A 23503-nucleotide genomic window follows, 5' to 3' on the forward strand; every position below is an offset into this window, starting at 1 on the left:
AAGAAAAGAGTAACAGGTAAAAAAAAAAAATTCTTCCAAGGCTGTAATGGATACTAGGGTCTATCAACAAATGATGTAAAATATCTTTAAAAGTGCTACCAAATCTGTTTAAATAGATAATCAGCTCAAATTACATTAATATAAGACTCCTGAAGTTTCTCACTGGATCTAAAGGGAACAGCAGCAATGATAAGATCTTTGAAATATCAATATGTCATTAAATATAACTGCCTAAATAAAGTTTTATTGAAATTGGTCAAAGTTAATCTCCACACAATTATTGAAAATTAGCTGCTACCCACTGAACTACGCAAGTAACTTACGGAATCAAAACATCAAATTTACTAGTGTTTTGAGCCAGACCTTCAGTAAAGATTTCTATCCTAATATCCACCCACCCCCAAGCATACTTGCCAAATGAGGATGTTATTCTAAGCTCCCCCACCTAACCAACTGTGACTAGAACTATTTATGATAATCTACCTTAGTATTTTCAGGAAGTCAGGCACAACTAAACACACTGTGCCTGCATCAGGTGGGAATGAGGAGACGGGGCAAATAAACAGGAAACCACTCTGGGTAGCATCTGCCTGCAGAATGCCCAGTGCTGGTGTTTGGAGCCTCTTTCCAATTGGGAAATTGGTCTAAGCCACACACGGTGAAAGAGGAATGCTTTAAAACAATCTTTTAGGAAATATCTATAAAGGATCAAAATAGTGGCAGCAGAGGACTTTAAATATAAGTACTTCAAAAACAATTTTCCATTTCAGCAAAATTTTTGTGGTCTACAGCATTTCCCATGCCAAGTTACTGTTCTGTTGCAACTCTAAATCAATCAAATTATTTTGGAGGGAAAAAAATGTGTATGTAGATTGACGGAAACATTAACTCTTTGTTAGAATACATATAAATATCCACATTAATTCCCACTTAGTCAAGAACCATTGGGTTTGGAGACAGTAACTATGTGGGGCTTTTTTTAGGTGGAAAAAAATACCTGTATTTCACAGAGAACTAAAGACATTTACAGAATAAGTTTCACATGCTACCTACTTTCAAACTTACATATAAGACTTTAAATGTATCTTTTATTGGGCTAAATAATATTGTAAGGCTCAAAATTGTTTCCTGTCCCAATCTCACCTCTGAAAAGACTTAATAATTTAAATGTATCTGATATCATGGGGGATAAGTTTCATTTTCAAAACAAATGTTTAAAATATTATTTTGTTTAACCAGTAAACTTCAATTTTAGCAGCAATTATTAAATAAAATGCAAAGAAAATTCTCTAACAATAAATTACAAGAGCCCAAGAGAAAAGAATATCTACGCCTATTGTCCCTTTTGTTTAGAACATAAAGTATTTAGAATTTGGCTTTCACACTTTAAAATCAAGTGTATTAAAATATGACGGTACTTTTCCCTGTTCATTCCTGCTACTGTCTTAGAAAAGCTCTTAGGGAAAGAAAAAAATGCTTCACAGGTAGCGGGTACAATGGGTGGTTTGGGGAAATAGTAATTAAAAAATGAGTCTGTATTAGCATTCCAAACCATGCCTGAGTGAAGCCCGGGTTCCCTTAGGTACGTTCCCAGTCCATGAGAGGCATGTCAGGATTCTTCCCTTTCTTTCAGCGAAGTCTAGCACAGCCCTCCTGCGTATTCATCTTCGTCTTCCTCCGCAGCGGTGGTAGTGGCGCCTTCAGGCTTGGCCTGGGGGGTTGCTGCCGCTTTCTTCTTGATCCCCCCACCTGGAACTACCAGACTCAGGCCCAGCTTAGCATACTGTCAATGACAAAGCAAGTTCTCAAAAACTAGAATCTCCACATGTGATGTCTCAATAACAGCTATCTGTAAAAGGCAGCTCTCTAACGCGTGAAAACCAGTAATACCATTCAGATGGAAAAATCATCACAAAAAACCCACACTGCTCTGCATCAGACAGCTCATGACCATGACTTGACAAGTACACAACTAACAGAACTGTCAATTATACACCACACTTAGGAATTTGAAACAATCGGGGCACAGTGAGTTAAGTAATACTTGTAGTTCCTATGAAATAAAGATCTGTGAGTACATGAAGAGTGGAAGCTAGGAACAAATTCTTTGAAAATATATACAAATTTATAAAAGCCTATTAGGAATTTTTCTAGAAAAAAACTGGTTTCTCTATATACACCGTGATAAAATAATTGAAGGTATTAAACTGATCTGACACCATAATAAGACTAAAGTTGCAAGACAAAGTCAAATGACGAGGTGCTTACAAATCTACTGAAAAGGGAAATTTGAAAGAAGAGAAACTCATTATCATGGCTCACTTTCTGCGTACAGCATCGTGTGAGGCTGTTCTGTAAACGCGGCTAAGCCGACTCTTCACACAGGCTGGCGAGACCGGGACCATTTCTCCAGATGAGTTAACTGAGGCTATGGATACTTAATTAACAACCTGCATCACACAGCTAGTTGTCCAGAACAGTGGGGTTCCAAGAAGTCTAATGAATTACAAAGGCCACTGTATGATGGGCCTCTTTCGGACACTAAGCCTAAAAGAAACTTAATAAACTAAGCAACCTACAGAAGCCAACAGATGGAGAAAGCTGAAAAATGGAGCTGAATTAAAAAATACACAACATGGTCAACACAGTTAAATGGATAAATAACTGGCTATAAACCCACATGGTTGACATTCAAACATTTTAAACCTATAATCAAATTCAGTGCAAATGCCAAGTTTCTTTTTGAAAGGTATTTTGAAGTAAAAAAATAGAGGGAGAAAAATCTCAAAAGTCCACGGGAGAAAAATGTCTCACTAGAGGCCTCTTGCATTCAAGAGGAAAGAAGAAAGCTCAGCAAAAGGCCACTTACATCATTGTCCATGTACTTGAAGAGCGGCGAGTTGCAGACCTCTGACACCTGATCTTGGTCTTGCTGGTCATACCCTTCGAGAAGCTGTTCCAGGGCGGCACAGTCTTCACTCCCATTGAACCCTGGGATGCTAAAGCAAGCACGAGTCACACATCCCCACCTGTTCCTTCTCAACCAAGGCTGAATCTGCCCCCCAACAGAGGTTTGGCAATGTCTGGAGACAATCGTTACAAGTGGGCAGAGGTCAGGCATGTGGCTAGATATCCTACCATGCACAGGACACACCCGACAACAAAGTTACACGGCCCGAAATGTCAATATAGTTACACAGCCCCGACGGAGACTGCTCATTTTAAACATGTCTAACCGGAAAATCCCTTATTCTGATCTTCCTGTACCATATACTCTGAGAACTTTTTTTTTTTGGTTCTTTTTTTCTTAGAAGGCAAATGTAACAAAATTATTCAAGTCATTCACTCTCATGGAAGTCCCCAGGAGAAAAACACAGAAAAGAACACCTATAAAATCCTGCTGTAAAAGCTGAAATGGTAAAATGGTAGTCAAGCACTCAGATCACTATGAAATTTATTTTAAAAAAACAGTTTCATGGCGAGGAATATTTGTCTAAGCCGTAATCATGGGTTAATAAAAATGGTAACACTGCAAGTCAAAACAGTGCTGTCAGTCTTACCTGTAGCTTTCCCTGACACATCTTTCTGCAGCCACGTAGTCATTTCTGTGGAGATGAACTAAGACTTGAGCAATTGTTTTCTAAAACAAAAGAAGTGATTATAGTCCAGATTTGTATCTATTTAATACAGTCAATTTCTTCACATTTGGAATTTAACTTTCAGAGTTTTGGTTTTATAGAGAGAGATTTATAAATTCTACAGTAACTTCCACAGGACATCTGAGAGGAAATATCCTGAAATGCAGTACATCTCAAACTCTATGTGCACACAAACCACCCAGGGGTCTTATTAAAAGGAAGACTTTGATTCAGTGGGTTCACAACAAGCCTGGGATCCTGCTGCTACTGCCAGTTTGAGGATCACACTTGGAGAAACAAAGCCTTAGAACACTACCATACATTTTAAAGAAAATTTCTTTTAAATATCTATATAGGTTTAACCTTGAAAAGGGAATAAAACAAGGGGGGACGTAACTCTATAACTATACTTCGGAATTCTTAAAGAGATACTAGGAAAAAGCGGAATGAATGAAAACTTTAGGTAACAGAAACAATGATACTATTTATTAGGCAACCAAAGCATTAATAAGATCAGAGATGTGACTGATAAGATCTTACGGACAAAAGAGCTCTTCATAAAGTATTTTTCACCCTTTTTATCTCTGTTTTGCAGGTAACTTTCACTGATCACTCAAGTTCACTGGATCCTTGCGTCTCCATTATCGCATTAAACCCATCCAGTATTTTATTTCAGATACTGCTTTTTTCAGCTTTAATATTCTCATTTAGTTCATTTTTTAAAAAATCAGTCCTTTTGTCCATTCATCCATCTGTGTTTACCTCTGCCTCATGCAGCAGTGATGGTTGCTGCTTAAAAGTCCTGACATGATAATGCCAGCAGCTGGGTCATCTTTGGGTTAGCATCAGTTGTCTTTTCTCTTGAAAATTGGCCGTATTTTTCCTGGTTCTTCCCATGTTGAGTAATTTGGGGCTGTATCCTGGGCACTGTGAATCTTGTGCTGCATAGACTCTCCTACACTTCTCAGGAGACTTGGGTGTTTCCAGCAGGCAATCGCCTGATAGGCTCAGACTGCATGTTCTGTCTGCTGTGGGTGGGCAGCAGCTCTAGTCTTAGTTCAGTCCTTCTGCTCTGCTCCTTGGGTTCTACTCCCCACATGAGCCCTGCACGGGTGCTGTGAGCCCTGGAGAGTGGTTTCATCTTATTGCAGCGCTCAAAGCCTGTACTCTGCTGCTCTAGGTCTGGCCCGCACATGCATAGCTGGACAGTAAAACCAAGACTTGTGTGGGGGCACACGCACAAACATACACACACATCCCTCAGGGAATTCCCTATTCCAGCTCCCCTTTCTGAGGTTTTCTCCTTGCTCTCTTAACTCGTCTTCCCACTTCCTCTGGCCAGACGCTAGGTTTCTTTTGGCGATCTGTCTGCCTGTGCCACCAAGCACAGCTGTACTGACTAGAGCTACATGACCAGCCACGGACTCATTTCTGTGGAGCAAAGCCAAGGGAGCAAACAGAGGAAAGTGGGGCCCTCTTTTCCCAGTTCCTCTGGTTAGAAAGACGGTATAGATGGGCTCTTTAAGATCTTTAGCTCTTGGATCCTCTGCTGCCCAGCTCCACGATTGGGGCTTCTCTTAAGTCAATGCCACAAGAAGAAACACGGAAAAACCCTGCAACCCACTCCTGTACTGGTTGCTTCTCCAAATGCTTGCTCCCCTCCATAGTCCTCCTGCTCTTTACTTTTCAGAGTCCAAGGATAATTGCTTTTAATATTTTGTCTGCAAGTCTTAGTTTTAATCAGCAGGAGAGGTGCGCTACAGTTGGCATACTCCATCTTGGCCAAAAATAGAGGCCCATAAAGCATTATTTTAAAAAATACATATATATCCATGCATCTGGTCATAAGTATATAGTTACACCAATATGAAAAATTATCTAATGGAAGCTCAAAAATAAGCACTTTTAAAACATACCTTAAAACAAGTTGGATAATTCTCAATTTCCTTATAAATATTTTTTTCTTTCTGAATAGAAAGAGCTGCCTCATCGAACCTAAAGACAAAGAAATATAAATCAAGGCGGGTCTAAATGATCTATAGCAGAGGTCATTCTTATAATGTATATTACAGATTTTAGAGAGATAAAGAAGAGTATCAGGCATTTTAGCAACTGCTCCATAACCCATGTTTCCATGCGTTCTGCTTATATGGCTTGTCTTTTAAATGCTAGACTCGCCCTTTTACACATCAGACAGACAAAGCAAAGGAACTTACGGATAGGTTACTTCAAATGGAGAATTTTAAGTCTGGTAAGGATTATTCATTAATCAATATCTATCATGTTCAACAAACTGCTTTATGGACGTTTGTGAAACGTATTAGAGAGACAACTCTCATTTCGATCATCCCAGCTTTCTTTCCTTCCACTGAAAGGCCATCCGGATACCTCGAGAGCACTGGCCCCCAACTGAAAAACTCCTTGTCCCCCTCTGTGCTCGCTGTGGCGTGTTCCACTGCTGCCTTAGTGAGCTCTCCCAGCAGCTGGTGTCCAAAAGGGCAGCAGTGGAGGGCAGACAGAGGCTAGAAAAAGTCCTTCCTGCCACCTTTGATCCTCAACACTCATCTCTTTCTGTCTGGTTTCACGGATTTTCCTTTTCTCCATCTCACTCAGAGGGCAGAACGAAGAAACAGGATCACCAAAACTCTCCCTCTGATCCTGCAAGGCCGTACCCTTTTCTTACCTCCCCAGCCCCAATCCCATCAGATTCTAATCAGATCCTCATCTCCCTGTAAAGTTTGTTGTGTTATACTCCAAATTCCAGGACTCCCTTACTACCATCTAACTTGTGACTAGATGAATTTTTGAATCTTCACCCATTTCTCTCACCCCAACAGCCAAAAATGGCAAACAGTCTGTACCATTAGGATACAGGCGGAGAGGTATGGCTGTGACCCAAATTAAAAATATAAAAATGTTACACTATATTTTTGGGTGTTAACTATGATCTTTTAATATATTTGCATATAAATACACACACTGGCTTGGTTTAACTCACATTATGAATTAAATCGGATTTTTGTGGGCTGCACTGTGGCAACTTACTGCCTCATAAGACTCATTGGAGTAATGCATTCTGAATTTCGAAATATCAACTTGCTAAATTGCAGAAACAAAGTCGATGTCTAAGTTGGGCATGGCAGCAGACTTGAAGGGTGTTTATCTTAAATGTTATTAAACAGAATTTTATTCATGACAGAAATTGTTTACTAAGCGTAAATTGAGGTGAAGTGAAAAACAAAAGAAACACCCAAAAGGGATTCCAGGTTTCTGGGATCCAGCTATTTGTACATTAGGTTATATGTTTAAAGGATAAAAAAGTTAATACCCTATTTAGTGACATTATTTGGCTGTCAAGAAGCTGTCTATTTTCATGGGTGAGCATTTACGACGTCTTGTTACTTATGCCTATATAGATATTTCCTTAAGAAAGAGACATTATAATATAACCAAGTTAATAGATCAAGAAAACTGCTCTCTCACATGCTGCTAAGTCAGTTCTTAGCCAATAAAAGCATCATGCATGATACATTTTGGGATTACACTTTAGAAAAACAGATCTTTTAATATTTAACTCAATGTGCCATCTTGTAGACAGCAATTTTTCTACTGGGTTGCCTGGTGTGGCTATGGCTTAAACCAAAAAGATTAACAAGCCATTCCCAAAATTACTTAACAGTTCCAAACATAAACAAAATGTATACAGACATATGTGAGTACAATTTTGGAAAACTTACCTGCGCCCTCGTACTAGCAGTCTGGAGGTTTTTCCTAGTAATTCAACTGCTTGTCGTAAACGCTCTTCATTCTGAAGGAACCAAGGAAAAGAGTGTTGGCTATTTTATTGTAGGAATCTTTTTCTCCCTCCAATAATTATTTGATAAAAAAGTAATGGCATTCAATATGGGGGCAGGTGTGGGTGGAGGGGTTGACACCAAAGCTGCTAGTCCAAGTCATTACCGTCTAACAGAAAAAACAGAGTTCAGTTGTGAGCACAGAAAAGTTTTAAAACATAGCTGCTGCATTTCTCTGTTTCCCTACGGATCATGAATCTAAACGTTATAAGTATATTTTGAGAAAAAATTAAAATTCAAACTTACTTCAAACACATTAGCTGTTTGTTGATATAATTGTACAGCCTTTTCTGGATCTACATTTTCTATAAGCCTAAATTAGACAAGAAATTTTGACTTATGTGAGAAATAGAAAACTTGTTTTCAAAGGACTTTATTAAAACAGAAAGACAACGACTTCTGTGCAGAGACTGTGTCCCACTCACTCACTTTCCGGCTCGTTCCAAGGCCATGGCCGCTGTGTCAGGGGTGCCGTTTTCTAGATACATCATGCTGGCTTTCTCAATCAGCTGAACAGCCTCTGGCAGTCTTTGCATCTCCTTTAGGCAAAGGATATAGCATGGATCAGCAAATGAGTCAGCTTAAGAAATACAGAGTTAACAATCTGAAATTCAATTATTTTATCCCTGATTCATGAAAGTAAATAACTCAAAATGTCGTACAATAAATATACTTAAAATGAAATGTCTTCAAATGGTTACTCTCCCCATCAAGCTTCATTTAGCCAAACCAAAAATGTATCAGTTAATTTCTATACACAGTTTATCATCATTTCAGTTTCAGGGAAACTATACATAAACAGTAGAAACCAAAACATTTGCTCTTCACTGTTTTCTGAGCATTCACAATTCTTTGAACATTTACTAAGTCCCTACTACACACAAGACCTATGCCAAAGGTTGCAAACTGGTAGCCCAAGGGCTGCAACTCATTTCCAAGTGCATCTTACTTGAACCATTTAGTATTTTTAAATCAGATACTTTCACAAAAGTTATTTTTAACTTCCTATTTTAAAATATGTATGTATCGAAAGCTATGGTATCAGCAGGCTTGCATTCCCACGTGGCAATAACGCGCCCGGACTGAGCACCAGCTGCCCAGGTGGAGGCGTACCACCTCCTGGAAGCAGCTGCATTTCTCTCCACTGCCCTACACACCCAGGCCTGCCTCGTGTCACTCACCTGAGCTCATCTGAGCTTGCAACCCTTTCCCATGCATGCTGAGTGCCATCAACAGAAAACTCTGTATCTTACCATTAAACCACAAGTCTCAGCATCTTGTGGACCTCATATCTAAGATCTCTAAATCAAACTGTTTAAAAATTCATTTAAGAGCTAGATACAAAGTATACAGGCACTAGTTAGTTAGGGTTGACATGTTGCATCTTAAAGTAGGCTCCACACTGACATCGCGAGTTGTTTTCAAATCTGCCTATTCAGTCCCTCACTAGTTGATAAATTTTTTAGGCCATAAATCTTGCTGGTCTCATTCACACTGACTTCAAAATATATATATATATATATATATATATATATATATATATATATATATTTAAAATTATTTAGCTATGGCGCTAAATAACAATAAGACAGACTGAAAGATACTACACGAAGTTGCTACCAAACTCAAGTAGAATGATATTAAGTTAATATATCCTCAAACCTCGGTGAAAAAAATCTTTTTTTTGTTATAGAAACCAAAGATCAAGGAAAGAATCAAGTGTCTCTGGTACATGTTGAAGGATATTTGGTAGGAAGGGGAGGTTCAGTCTAACAAAATCTATTTCACCCACTTTAATCCTGAGGGTCCCTTTGGCTTTTACAGAGTATTGCTTCCCCCAACTCACTTATCCATTAATTAAACACATACTGAGCATCTACAACATGCAAAACATAGGAGGGGATAAAAAGAATATAAGGATATAACACATGGTACTATCTTCCACGAGTCTCACTCTCGTAGATAAGACATACTAAGCAATAGCTGCATGAGAAGGCAATATGAAATAAGTACCGTCTAAGTCATGTGTCAAAAACAGTAAGTATAGAGGCGGCCCGATGGCTCAGTTGGTTGAAGTGGGAGTACACAGCAACAAGGCTGCTGGTTCAATTCCCACATGGGATGGTGGGCTGTGCCCCCTGCAACTAAGACTGAAAACAGCGCCTGGACTTGGAGCTGAACTGCGCCCTCCACAACTAGACTGAAGGAAAATGACTTGAATTGGAGCTGATGGGCCCTGGAGAAACACACTGTTCCCCAATATTCCCCAATAAAATTAAAAAAAAAAAGTTAAGTATGTCTTACTGCTTTTGCATCAAATCAAACATGACTATGAATAACAGAGGACCAACCACAACACTGGCACCTCTCCCTAAAATGGTGGGTTGCCTAATTAAAAGTTACACTGTTTAACACTCTTAATCATGCATGGCAAAATCATGAGAAGAAAATTTTAGAATGCCTCCTCCCAGGGGCTTGTGTACCTGAGTCACCTCATCACTTCTGTGGAGCAAACAGGACATGAAATCGTAACAGTTGTAAAATGATAAAACCAGAAGTTGATTCAACAAGTCCCTGTGTCTTCCCCTGTGCCTCCATCTACAACCTGTCACTTCCGAAGCCTTGTTGGGGGATGGATATGAAGCTTTGTATGACAAATGCTGGACATCTCAGCCCACAGAACCAACTGTGGCCCATGTAGCTCCGGACTCCTAAGGATGCCAAGTAGCATCCAAAGGCAGTTAATTCAAACACAAGAGCACGCCAGAAAGTATTTTCTTTTGTCTTTTCCCCTATCCATTAGGTTTATTTTTCCTCCATTCAAAGCAGTGCCTTTCAAATCCTCAAATTAAACAGATATTAGAGGAATGGAAATGATTTCTGCATAATAACTTTTGATGAAAACTAAAGCCTCAGCATCGCGTTAGAATATAAGCTGAGGCAGAGGATTATATATTATCAGTGCTCTAGCATTTCTGTACTAAGACAATGTATTCCATTAACAGGCAAAAAGTACACTGAGACTACAGGAGGCCCCTTGGTGCTTCCCAGTCTCAGGAAACTTAGACATGAGGTCAGGGCAGACACCTGGCTCCTTTGGTTATGGGAGTAATTCTATTTGCTAAGGAACTGAGGCCTATAACTTGACTTGTATCAACAAGTATCAATTTGATTGCATGTTTCAGCCAGAAAAGCTTTATTACAATGGTTATATAACAGTTTATCATAATGAAGCATCATGTTATTTCTTATCATTTATTAAAAATTTTATTATTAAAAATTTAGATAATTGCTATTTTTTCTTAAACAATGTAGCAATAAACATCCTTATACATAAATCTTTGCTATCTATTTCTTTACGATAGATTCCCAGAATTGAAATTCCTGGACCAAAGGCTATGAAAACTCTTAAAATCACTGATATATATTATGAAAGTATTTTTTTAAATGACATTAGAAAATCTTCATGAAAAGGTTAAATATAAACAGTAAGATATAAAATGGTGTGTAGAGCATTATCTCAGCTTCCTGTATACATATGAAAATGTATGTATATAGAAAAATAACTAGAAGAAACTAAACATCTTAACAGCTATTACTAACATTCTTTAAATGTTTCAGTGTTTCTAAGTATTCCATAATGAGCATATATTCACTTAAAAAATCAGTAAGTTAAGATTATAAAAGTTGTAGGAATTAAAAAAAAGAGTAAGTTCATAAAACAAAGCTGTATAATAATTCAAAACGTATTACAGAGCCATGTTAGAGAACATAAAAATGGAAAGGAAAATATTCTATTTCACTTGCCACTGGCATACTTTGAGATTCAGTGTCATAAAGTACTATGTTCTGTCTCACCACTACAGTATATTAATTCTCAACCTGTTTTTAAGAAGAATAGGAAAAGCGGCATAGGAACATTAGCCAAAATATTCCATTCCAAAAGAATCAGAGTTAAGTAGCAACAGATTAAGTCTATGGTTCTTCTCAATGCTAACTGATATTTATATAAAACAAGCAAAAACCTCTCCTTTCTATAATCCATGGGTAGTAAAAAAGATTTACTTGTAAATTTTCACTATATTAAGAAGTACTGAAGTTCTCAAAACTAGGGAAACCTCCCACATAGCTCTTTGTTTAGCAATTCACTCTCTCCTGGTTGCAAAGCTTAGAACCTTGATGTTCCCGGTTCCCTCCAATACATACTCTCCTAAATTTCACTTTTAAAACTCCCTATCTTATGACACACACAAGGTGCCCTATGAGTCCAATTAGCATTGCTTTGGACAAGAAATCTTAACATCTCTCACTTTACAGGAAGGACACTTTTCATCTTCTACATAAATTTACTTCAGCACTTTACAGTTAACTCATTTTACATATAGAACAGTTATGACATATTACTGACCTTCAACATCATGCCAGCTTGCTCATAAGCTCTGCAAAGAGAATATCATTTCTTGGATGAGATCTTAAAGAAACAAGGGGGAGGAGAAACTTTCTACTACAGATAAGAGAAGTAATTTCACTGAGGCACTACACATTACTTTAGGTTTATATTAGCCCACAACATAATTTTTTCTTTTTATTTTCAGAGGCAATAATGCCTTAGAAACAGCAGATGTCTCAGTTGAAGGCATCTTATTTTGCAGATGCAAAACAAAGTTTGACTCAGAAAGGTTAAATGACTTTCTAGATTACAAACCTAAGTCCACATTTTGAAAACAAATAAGTAGTCTCCACAAAAGCAAGAGAAAGCCTCCCACTTTTCTCCATAGACACTATTAACTATCAAGAAAGAAAGAAAAAAGATTCTAACTTGTTTTTTCATAAATATTTCATAAAAATATCAGGATGAATTTAATTTAAACACTGTATATCTTAGGAGAGAGTTTAGTTTTTAAGGTTCAGGTGAAGACTGAAACAAATGGAAATGACTTTTATTTAAATCAATAGAAAATAATTCACTATTTACAAATTCATAATTTAGGAAAAATTTACTGACCTATGGAAAAACAGCAACATTTAAAACATTATATGTTTTAATATAATGAAACACATGAAAACTTAGGAGAATATTTACTTACTTGGCAGCATGAAAAAGACTGAACGGATGTAACAAAGTCAAAATTAAGGAAAAAAAGCAAATCAAGCACTTCTAAAGATTTACTATTTAAAAGACAAAGATAACTAAATCACTGCCCCAGTTGTGATCCAAAAGGCAAATCATACAAACAGGTAAAGAAGAAATAATTTAATGCCTGCTGATGTCTCTTAAAAATACATAATTCACAAGAACAACACACAGATTTTAAACTATTTCCATTATGCATTTCACAAGAACAACACACAGATTTTAAACTATTTCCATTATGCATTAATCTGAAAAGTTTTACTAAAATGCAAGGTTATTATAACCATAATTAGCAAGTGAGACAAAAAATAAACGTTTTTCAGTGTAAGTTTTAAAATACCTCAGGAAAAATCTATTGTTTTAAACTACCCATAAATCTTATTTCAGATACCTGAGAAAGACTATATTTTTAAAATATTTATATAGCAGTTTATACATCTCCCACACCTGTGCTACTCTTCATTCCTCAGTGACTGTCTCCAGATTTCCTTCACTCCATCCCAAGTAAAACCATCACCATGCAAATTCAGAAACAACAGAAATAAACTCTCAAATGTAGCTCCACAAAGCAGTGTATGGACCTTATAATCAGAAGTCTCTATAAAGGCTCCTTCAGAGTTTCAGTATGCAGAAGTTTTCTAATAGTTTTCTAATTTAATACCATAAACTCCACATTTAGCAAATGTATAATAAAAGAAAATCATGTGTTTCTGTCAAAATCATCGAATTATTAAGTCCTTTTTAAAGGCTGAAAAAGATACGCCCTGTTATTTTCATGGGCAATAGCTTCTCTCAGGCAGGCATCTTTTGCTTGCTCAAACTGTCTGGCATTTTTAAAAGCAACAGCTGAAACAGAACAATAACAGAAAAAGACTTTCTATGTCAATCATTTAAAAAAATTTCAAATGAATCATTACCAAAACATGTATTATGTGTGAAGTATTAGAAAATATACTTATTTTAATCAAATACTTAGGAAGTTTCAAAAAACTAAAAAATACTACTTTTTTCTAAAGCAATTCTCGTATCACTTTTTAATTATCAATAACTTAGAAGTATTTTCAAAACTTTGGCTACTTTTTTAAATTGAAGACTATAAGTACAAATCAGTGCTACTTCCACTAAAAACCAGAAAGTCTTTCAAGCATCAACATCTAAGCTTTGAGAAACTAAGATCTCATCACTCAAACCAATATTCCCACATAAGAGGTACTGTCACAAAAGACAGTACTTCACTTCACTAAGTTTTTTTATTTAATAAAAACAGTGCTTTAGTTATAGCTTATTCCATCTTTTAAATTTAGAAATAAAAACCAATAAATATATTAAATATTTTTTATAATAAGCCTTTTTTGGCACAATCTTTAAATAAATGTCTTAAAAAATTAATGCATTTTTTTAAAATAAAGCTTTTGCACTGTTTAGGTCTCTGTGAAAAAGACAGTTCAGTGTCCAAAGAGCTAAAATACATTGCTCACTGTTGTAAAGTGTCATCAGAGCAAAACAATTAGAATTGGCCCTAAAATATGATGTATTTTGGCAAACTTACCAAAGGCTGCTTACAAATAAGTAAAAAGGATATTGCTTTAACAAAAAGTTATTTGTTAAAAACACACTCTTAAAATTCTCTTCAATAAAATACTGAAAATAAACTACTGGAACTATTTCCCTCTCTGAATTTCCACATTTATTCTTCTGATTAAATGTATTTTGCATAACCCCTTAAAGAAAACAAACAAAGCATGCTTTAATGGGAAAATCTGACCTAAAATTATTTGTTTTTGAAGGCAGCTCATGGTCTCAGATGCATATACAACAAATCTGTGTCAAATTTCCCTCAGGGAAATTTGCAAATCGTGCCCTCCAGTTACAAAAGCATTCTTGTACAAACTGTCCATGAAATCCATAAAAAGTTTGAACTTTTAACAATTTTCCTTTTAAATACGATATAAAAATATTATCTTCTTTTTAAATATGATATACTCAAACTGTTTGGCACTGGGGTGCCAAAAAAATGTATACAAGTGAACACTTTGGTCAACGTTGCTCAAGCAGTAGTTCGCCATAATCAGAAGTGTCTGGACGCTCATGGTAACCACTTTGAGCACCTCTTGTAATTGCAGAAGTCAAACGTGACTTGTATTCATCATTTTTATCGGTATATATTGAGTATTACAATTTTAATAACTTCTTCCTTTTTGAAAATGTGTATACATTTTTTTGGGCACCTTTGTATAAATACCATAGGGAATTTACTAAGGATTTAAATAAAAGTGCTAAAGACTCATTTGTTGTCATTTCTTTTATTATCTAGAAAGTAAAACCTTTATTATACTGACTAGTTTCAACTTATCCTTATCAAAAATTTCTTTTTTTTCTTCTTTTTTTGGTGACATATTAAAACTAAAGTTTGCCAAAAGCACATTAACCTACTTGACGTCTACGCTGGGATAATAAACATGACCAGGGCTATCACTGTAACACAACTATAAAATATGTTCAGGGTACTGTGAATTGTATTACGCTTTACATCCAAAATAATCCTAAGTAAGCTGAAAGCTATTCTGTAATTTAAAATGCTAAATTTTTAGTCCCTGTCTGTTGCATATTTCAGAAAAGTTTTACCTTATATACAGATAAATTTATTCAAATATCTATGCTGCTAAAGACTTCACGAACGTTGTCAGTGTATTGCAAAGTAAGGCTCATAATGTGCCAAACAAACATATAATTTCAGATCTGCTTAGAATAAGGCAAAATTGTTTTAAAAAGTTAACAAAAAAACACCCTTCAGTCAATAAAACTAAGTATAATAGAGGGATATGGCAAAATTCCTGGAAATAGTATACAACTGACTGGAGTTCAAGAACATATGAACTATGCTATTATAAAAACCTGCAGCTGAGTACTGCCCATCTCTGCAGAGGTAGCCAGATCTCTGATTCAGCCCTTACTTAAAACATCAGAAAATAACAAGTGGAAAAAAATGCAAGGGTTTGGGCAAATTGTTCAACGTTGTTTCTTAGCTATTAGAATTCGTATAGGAAGCATTAAGAGTAGGCATTATGGTGAGACAAAGTTATCAGCCTACTTTAAGATTACACATGGTAGAGTTGCAGTCACATACCTGCTTTTCCATATTCAGAAGCGGCACTGTCATAATCTGGCTTCCACTTTAAAAAACCAGTTTTCAGGCTAAAATGAAAGGAAGACACATTTCACAGACATTACCAACCATATTCCTAAGTCAGAAGTCTGTTTGTAAAGACTTTACGGGTCATTTAAAAAAAGGGGCAAGGAGCCACAATGTACCAAGTCCTCATCTTGCTTACCTTCATCTAACCTTACTTACAATTAAATACAAACTCACCATTTTCCCTCCCACTGCCATAGACATGGTTTTTCCTCCTTTTGAAATGCCTGTATAACATAGAAGCACAGCAGAGATTCTCTGTGCATGGTCCCCAGCTCAGCATTACATGGAAATGTGCTAGAAGTGTATGTAAATTGTTGAGCCCCACCCCAGAACTACTGAACCAGAAATTCTGGGGTGGCAGCAAAAACCCAGGGTGTAACAAGCTCTGAAGCTTGAGCCCTATGAAGCACTGTGTCAAGTAAACAGTTGGATTTCTGAGCCAAGCTCAGGAGAGGCTAGAAATAATAACTGAGGAGTCATCAGCATATGCCACACCAAGAGCCCAGTTAAGATCCCCTGGCGAGACCTTAGAGAGAGGGCAGAAAGACTATAGAAAACCAACAGAGAGGAACAACAGAAGGAGCTACAAAAAGTGCTGTGAATTAGCCACCAGTGAACAGGACGGATAACCAGAAAGACAGGGATGTTATGAAAGGAAGAGAAGCTGCTTTCCAGCATCACTACTGGCTTCTCAACTGCCAAACCAAATGACAATCAATTTTGAGTCTTTACCTTACTTGCCCTTTCTGCAATATCTTACTTTTTTATTTTAAAATAATTTCGTATTTCCAGTTTAAACTAACTCAGTGACTATCAAGCTTGGGTATACATAAGAATTGCTAAATAAACACCATCTGAAACTTTAATTTCAATTAGTGAAAGCCGACTAACATACAACATTGTCAGCTTCCCAGATATCAGGGGGACCCTCAACTGAGAGAGGGGAGTCCCCAAGGGCCCTCAGAAGTACACCTTCATTTTGTGACAGCTGTGTGAATTCATCAGAGACGCTAAATTTTAAGGAATATTGTTTTGCCAATTACATTTATTTCAGATTTGTGTTTGAGTGTATATGGGTATAAGATTCAAATTTGTAAGTAATTTTTCAAGTTTACCAAGAAAAATCCTTAAACTGAAGCCTATCCACTATAATCCACAAAATGGAGGAAGTATGAAATAAAGCAAAAATTTAATCCTCCACTCCTACCCTGAAGCACTCACTATATTCTGTACATTAACATAATTTTTAAAATCTCATCAAAAACAAGAGATGATCATTCAATTGTCTGATGGGATACACATGGAAAGAGCTAAAGAGTTCAAAATATAGTGAATCATCCATAGTCAACTAAGCACCCCTAATTAGGAAGAGAGAAGGCACTCTGGTTAGTTTAATGCCTATTGTTAGTGCTTTTGACTACTTTTGTCAAAAGAGTCAGTAAGGAAATTCTGTTGAGGCCAACAATCTGATCCATTTCCATAGGACCCAAAACCATAAAACCACCACCTGCTTAAGAAGATTAATTACAACTACAAAACTTCCTGTAACACCCCACTGGCACAAATGGATAGATCCTCCAGATAGAAAATCAACAAGGAAACAGCGGCCTTAAATGACACACCAGGCCAGATGAATTTAATTGATATTTTCAGAGCATTTCACCCCAAAGCAGCAGCATATACATTCTTTTCAAGTGCACATGGAACATTTTCCAAGATAGACCACATGTTAGGCCACAAAACAAATCTCAATAAATTTAAGAACACTGAAATCATATCAAGCATCTTCTCTGACCACAGCGGTATGAAACTAGAAATCAATTACAAGAAAAATACTGAAAAACACACAAACGTGGAGACTAAACAACATACTACGACATAATGAATGGGTCAACAATAAGATCAAGGAAGAAATCAAAAGATAACTTGAGAAAATGAAAACAAGACCCAAAATCAATGGGACACACTGAAAGCAATCCTAAGAGGAAAATTCATACCAATGAATGCCTACCTAAAGAAAGAGGGAAAACATCAAATCAACAGTCTATCTTTACAACTAAGGGAACTGGAAAAAGAACAGGAAAATAAGCCCAAAGTGAGTACAAGGAAGGAAATAATAAAGATTAGAGTGGAAATAAACAAAATAGGGAACAAAAAAAAAAAAAAAAAAAACACGAAAGATTAATGAAACCAAGAGCTGGTTTTATTGAAAAGATCAACAAAATTGACAATCTTTTAACCAGACTCACCAAGAAAAAAAAGAGAGGACCCAAATAAATAAAATCAGAAATGAAAGAAGTGACAACAGACACCATAGAAATACAAAATAATTTAAGAAAATACTATGAGCAACTATATGCCAACAAATTAGACAATCTGGGAGAAATGGATAAATTCCTAGAAGCATACAATCTTCCAAGACTGAATCAAGAAGAAACAGAAAGTCTGAGCAGACCAATTATTACCAACGAAATTGAATCAGTAATCAACAAGCTCCAAAAAAAACAAAAGTCCTGGACCAGAAGGCTTCACTGGTGAATTTTACCAAACACTCAAAAAAGAATTAATGCCCAGTCTCTGAGAGCAAACTATTCAAAAAAATCCAGAAGAAAAGAAGGCTCCCAAGCTCATTTTACGAGGCCAACATTCCCCTGATCCCAAAACCAGACAGAGACACTACCAAAAAAGAAAATTATAGGCCAATATCCCTAATGAACATAGATATAAAAATCTTCAACAAAATATTAGCAAACCGAATTCACCAATACATTGAAAAGTTCATGATCAAGTGGGATTCATCCCTGGTATGCAAGGTTGGTTCAATATCTGCAAATCAGCTAATGTGATACACCACATAAACAAAATGAAAAATAAAAATATGATCGTATCAACAGATGCAGAAAAAGCATTTGACAAAATCCAGCATCCATTTATGATAAAAACTCTCAGCAAAGTGGGAACAGAGGGAATACATCTCAAGATGATAAAGGCCATATATGACAAACCCACAGCTAACATCATAGTCAATAGGAAAAACCTAAAAGCATTCCCCTTAATATCAGGAACAAGACAAGGATGCCCAGTTTCACCACTGTAATTCAAAACAGTAGTGGAAGTTCTAGCCACAGCAATCAGACAAGAAAAAGAAATAAAAGGCATACAATTTGGTTAGGAAAAAGTAAAATTGCCATTATTTGCAGATTGCATGATACTATACATAGAGAACACCAAAGATTCTACCAAAAAACTATTAGAACTTATATATACCATGATCATGGATAGAAGAATACAGTTAAAATGTCCATACTACCCAAAGCAAAATGTAGATTCAATGCAATACCTATCGAAATACCAATGGCATTTTTCACAGCACTAAAACAAATAATGCTAAAATTTATATGGGAACCATAAAAGACACCAAAAAGCCATGGCAATCCTGAGAAATAAGAACAAAGATAGAGGTATCATGTCACCTGATACCAAATTATACTACAAGGCTAAAGTAATCAAAACAGCATGGTACTGGCATAAAAACAGACACATAGATCAATGGAACAGAATGGAGAGCCCAGAATTAAACCCATGCCTGTATGGTCATTGATCTATAACAAAGGAAGCAAGAATATACAGTGGGGTAAAGACAGTCTATTTAATAAATGGTGCTACAAAAACTGGACAGATACATGCAAAAAAAAAAAAAATGAAACTGAGCCACCTTCTTATGCCATATACAAGAATAAACTCAAAATGGATTAAAGACTTAAATGTAAGACCCGAAACCATAAAACTTCTAGAAGAAAATATAGAAAGTAAACTTTCAGTAATTATTCTTAGTAATATTTTACTGATATATCTCCTCCAGCAAGGGAAACAAAAGAAAAAATAAACAAATGGGACTACATAAAACTAAAAAGTTTCTTCACAGCAAAGGAAACCATCAACAAAACAAAAGACACCCTACTGAATGGGAGAAGATATTTTTCAATGATACATCTGATAAGGGGTTAATATCCAAAATTTATTAAAAAACTCATACAACTCAACACCAAAAAAACAAACAATCCAATTAAAAAATGGGCAGAGAACACGAAGAGACATTTCTCCAAAGAGGACATACAGATGGCCAACAGACAAATGAAAAGATGCTCAAGGTCACTAATCATCAGAGAAATGCAAATAGGAACCACAATGGTACTACCTCACTCCTGTCAGAATGGCTACCATCAATAAATCAACAAACAACGAGTGCTTGTGAGGATGTAGAGAAAAGGTAACCCGCGGGCACCGTTGGTAGGATTTTGAATTGTTGCAACCACTATGGAAAAACAGTATTATTGCTGGGAGGACCCAGCAATTCCACTCCTGGGTATTTATCGAAAGAAATCCAAAACACTAATTCAAAAAATATATGCACCCCTATGTTTACTGCAGCGCTGTTCACAATAGCCAAGATATGGAAACAGAAACGCCCATCAACAGACGATTGGATAAAGAAATGTGGTACATTTATACAATGGAGTATTGCTCTGCCATAAAAAAAGAATGAAATGTTACCACTTGCAACAACATGGATGGACCTAAAGGATACTATGCTAAGTGAAATAAGTCAAACTGAGAAGGACAAATACCATATGTTCTCATTTTTATGTGAAATCTAAAGAACAGAATAAATGAGCAAAGAAAACAGAAATAGACTCATAGATACAGAGAAAACAACTGAGGGTTGCTAGATGGGAGGAGGTTGGAGGCTGCGGGAGAAGGTGAAGGGATTAGAAAGTACAAATTGGCAGTCACAAAATAGTCCCAAGGATGTGAACTACAGTATGGGGAAGATAATCAATAATGTTGTAAAGACTATGTATGAACCAGATGGGTACTGGACTTATCAGGGGGATCACATCACAGATTACATAAATGCCTAACCACTGTGCTGTAGACCTAAAACTAATATAAAATAATAATGAATGTCAAAAAAATAATAATTACAAAACTACTTGACAATATTGAATCACATTATCATTGGAAGACAGGGAAGTATCAAATCTTCTCTCCAAAACTCCAAGCCAATTTTTCCCGCCCATTTACCTACTGAGTAACTGTCTACAGGCACTTCAACGTAACACATTCCAGCGTAAATCCACACCTCCCTGTCTGGTCCGTTTTGACTGAAGGTCTGTCCCACACTCCACCTATGGGTCAAGCCTTTCCCTCAACACCCAGTCAAGTCATTAAAGCTTGTCAATTCATGTCACCCAATCCTGCCCCTTGTACTGTTGCTTTAATTCGGGCCCTGGTCATGACAGCCTACTAACCTGTAATGGGGACGTCACCTCTCACAAGTCACCTTTCACGCTCTGCCCTCCTCTTTCATTCCCCCACCCTTGGGATAGCAACTTTTCCTTACATTGTATCTCCACTGAAAACACTGTATATTTCTATTCTAGCATTTAATACCTTATTTTTACTCATCAGCTCACTTGTGTGGTCTCCTGTGAATTATAAGCTCTTGAGGAAGAGACCACTTTTTACCTCAGTGACCCCAGTAGCTGGTGTACAGATAGAAGGCAAGAACTTTCTATCTGTACATGTTTTCTTACTGAATATACCAAAGTTCTCACTCTCTTTTCCCCCCCAGTCCATTATGACACTGCCACCACATTTCTTTTGTCAAAAAATAAATATAACCAGGACTCTCTGGTTATTCGAGCCCTAGAAAAGCTAAGGTTCAGGGCCATCATAGGGGCAGCCCCTTCACAGTCTGGCCCCAAGTCTTCTCTCTGTCTACTGTGTTTCCCTGAAAATAAGACGTAGCCGGACAATCAGTTCTAATGCATCTTTTGGAGCAAAAATTATAATGCATCTTATAGTAAAACTATAATGCATCTTATAGTAAAATAAGACCGGGTCTTATATAATAATACAATATAACAAATATAATGTAATATAATGTAATACAATACTGGGTCTTATATTAATTTTTGCTCCAAAAGACGCATTAGAGCTGACTGTCCGGCTAGGTCTTATTTTCAGGGAAACAGGATAGCTCATGCCCTGGCACTGCAACTACTCCATTATATATTAATTTTCAAGCCTGTGCTCATTACTACATCCTGTGCATAGAATCGCTCATTGGATTTTCCCTAGTCTAAAAATTTCTTTTTCAGGCCCTGCTCAGAAATCACCTCTGTGAAGTCTTCCTAAAAAAAATTTCTCCCTCTGTGTTACTAAAGCACAGCTAACACCACTTTAGTATGGTCCTTACTATACACCCTATTCTAATAATGTTTGTGTTTTCTCTCAACAGAAAGACCCTTGTGGCACCTGCACCAGAAGAGCCCGAGTACCCTCCACAGTGCCTGGAAATACGTAATGCGGTACAACAGAAAGAGCTGGAGTTTTTCCACTGTTCGAAATCTGGCTCTGTCACCTTTCCACTAGGCAGCCTTGGGCAAGTCATTATGAGACTTCTCCAAGTCTCATTTCCTCTTCTGTCAACTGAGAATCTCTATTTGGTAAGTTGCTGAGATGTCAGATTAGGTATTTGAAGCATCTACCACGGAGCACAATACGGACTTTTCATGATCTCTAACCGCCAGTTAAAAATTCACTGGAGTAACGCAACCGAGAACGGGAGTGTCAGAAGGCTTGCTGAGGCAGAATTCAGTTCCGCAAATTTTGTTCGGCGGCTGCTACATACGGTGCCAGAAGCTGGCCGAACAAACACGCAAGTACTAAGATAGCGCAGTTCTTGCCCGCATTAACAGTACAATGGGACACGACAAGGGGTCAGCCAGTAATTTTCCGGTTAAATTTATAGACCGCTCCCCAACACAAGGTAGTCTTTCAGGGCAGTGGCTCTTCACAGGACGATGTTATCCCCCAGGGACAGTTTTGGTTGCCACAATCAGGGAGGGAGGAGAGGGGTGCTATGGCATCCAATAGGTTGAGGCTAGGGATCCTGCTAAACGTGCTACAATGGGGGGCGGCCCCCATTACAGGGAATCATGCAGGCCAAACTGCCAAGGCTGGGAAACGCTGTTTACAGCCAAAGCAGCGGAGCCTAATCGCCATGGACCAGAGGCGCGGAGCACTTCCGGCGAGGCGGCCCAACTACGCTTCCGTAGGTGCAGTGAGCCCGGCCCCAGAAGGCCGCTCCCCACCCTCGTTTCCCCGCGCCGTCCCTCCAAACCCTGGTGTTAAGATCCGGCCAGGGAGAGGCATGGCCCCAGCACCCGCACAGAGGCCCCCGTTAGAGTATCTCACTATTTCTCCGCTTTGGCGACGTGCTCCAGCCCCTCATTTATCTTCTGAGCCGCCATCTCCACGGTCCGGCCCCTGACGTGGAAGGAGCTAGTCCGGCGAGTAGGCGTGGGAACGCCGAGGAGCAAGTCCGCACTGAGCGTGACAGCGAAACAGCCGGGCGGCTACAGGAGCCAGCAGGGCTCAAACCTAATACGGCGAAGCGGGGCCGGGAGGCGGCGACGGCGCCGCGCAGGCAGGCGCCGCGCAGGCGCGGAGCTCCCGGGCTCCTCAGACACGGGGGCTCCTCACGCAGGCGCGGTGGCTTACATAAGGTGATGTTTGTTTCCTTCATTCGTTCGTTCAACCAATATTTCTTCAACACCTAATATGTGTCCGACGCTCTTCTAAGCACCGGAAAAACAAGAGGGAGTATAACAGA

General features: G+C 37.7%; 1 protein-coding gene across 1 annotated transcript; it reads right to left on the minus strand.

Annotated features, from left to right (window-relative positions):
- Positions 1-1504: 1504 nt before the first annotated feature.
- On the minus strand, positions 1505-23259 carry NAPG (NSF attachment protein gamma). The gene is made up of 12 exons (XM_033087462.1): positions 23086-23259; positions 15754-15821; positions 13388-13472; positions 12580-12597; positions 11901-11931; positions 7922-8031; positions 7739-7805; positions 7376-7446; positions 5555-5633; positions 3561-3640; positions 2870-2999; positions 1505-1783 (listed from the first exon to the last, which is right to left on the minus strand). Exons 1-12 carry the CDS (start codon positions 23139-23141, stop codon positions 1640-1642), a joined length of 939 nt encoding a protein of 312 aa, XP_032943353.1. The 5' UTR covers positions 23142-23259; the 3' UTR covers positions 1505-1639.
- Positions 23260-23503: the final 244 nt, after the last annotated feature.

The sequence above is a fragment of the Rhinolophus ferrumequinum genome, chromosome 19, assembly GCF_004115265.2.
Source record: "Rhinolophus ferrumequinum isolate MPI-CBG mRhiFer1 chromosome 19, mRhiFer1_v1.p, whole genome shotgun sequence".
NCBI lineage: Eukaryota > Metazoa > Chordata > Mammalia > Chiroptera > Rhinolophidae > Rhinolophus > Rhinolophus ferrumequinum.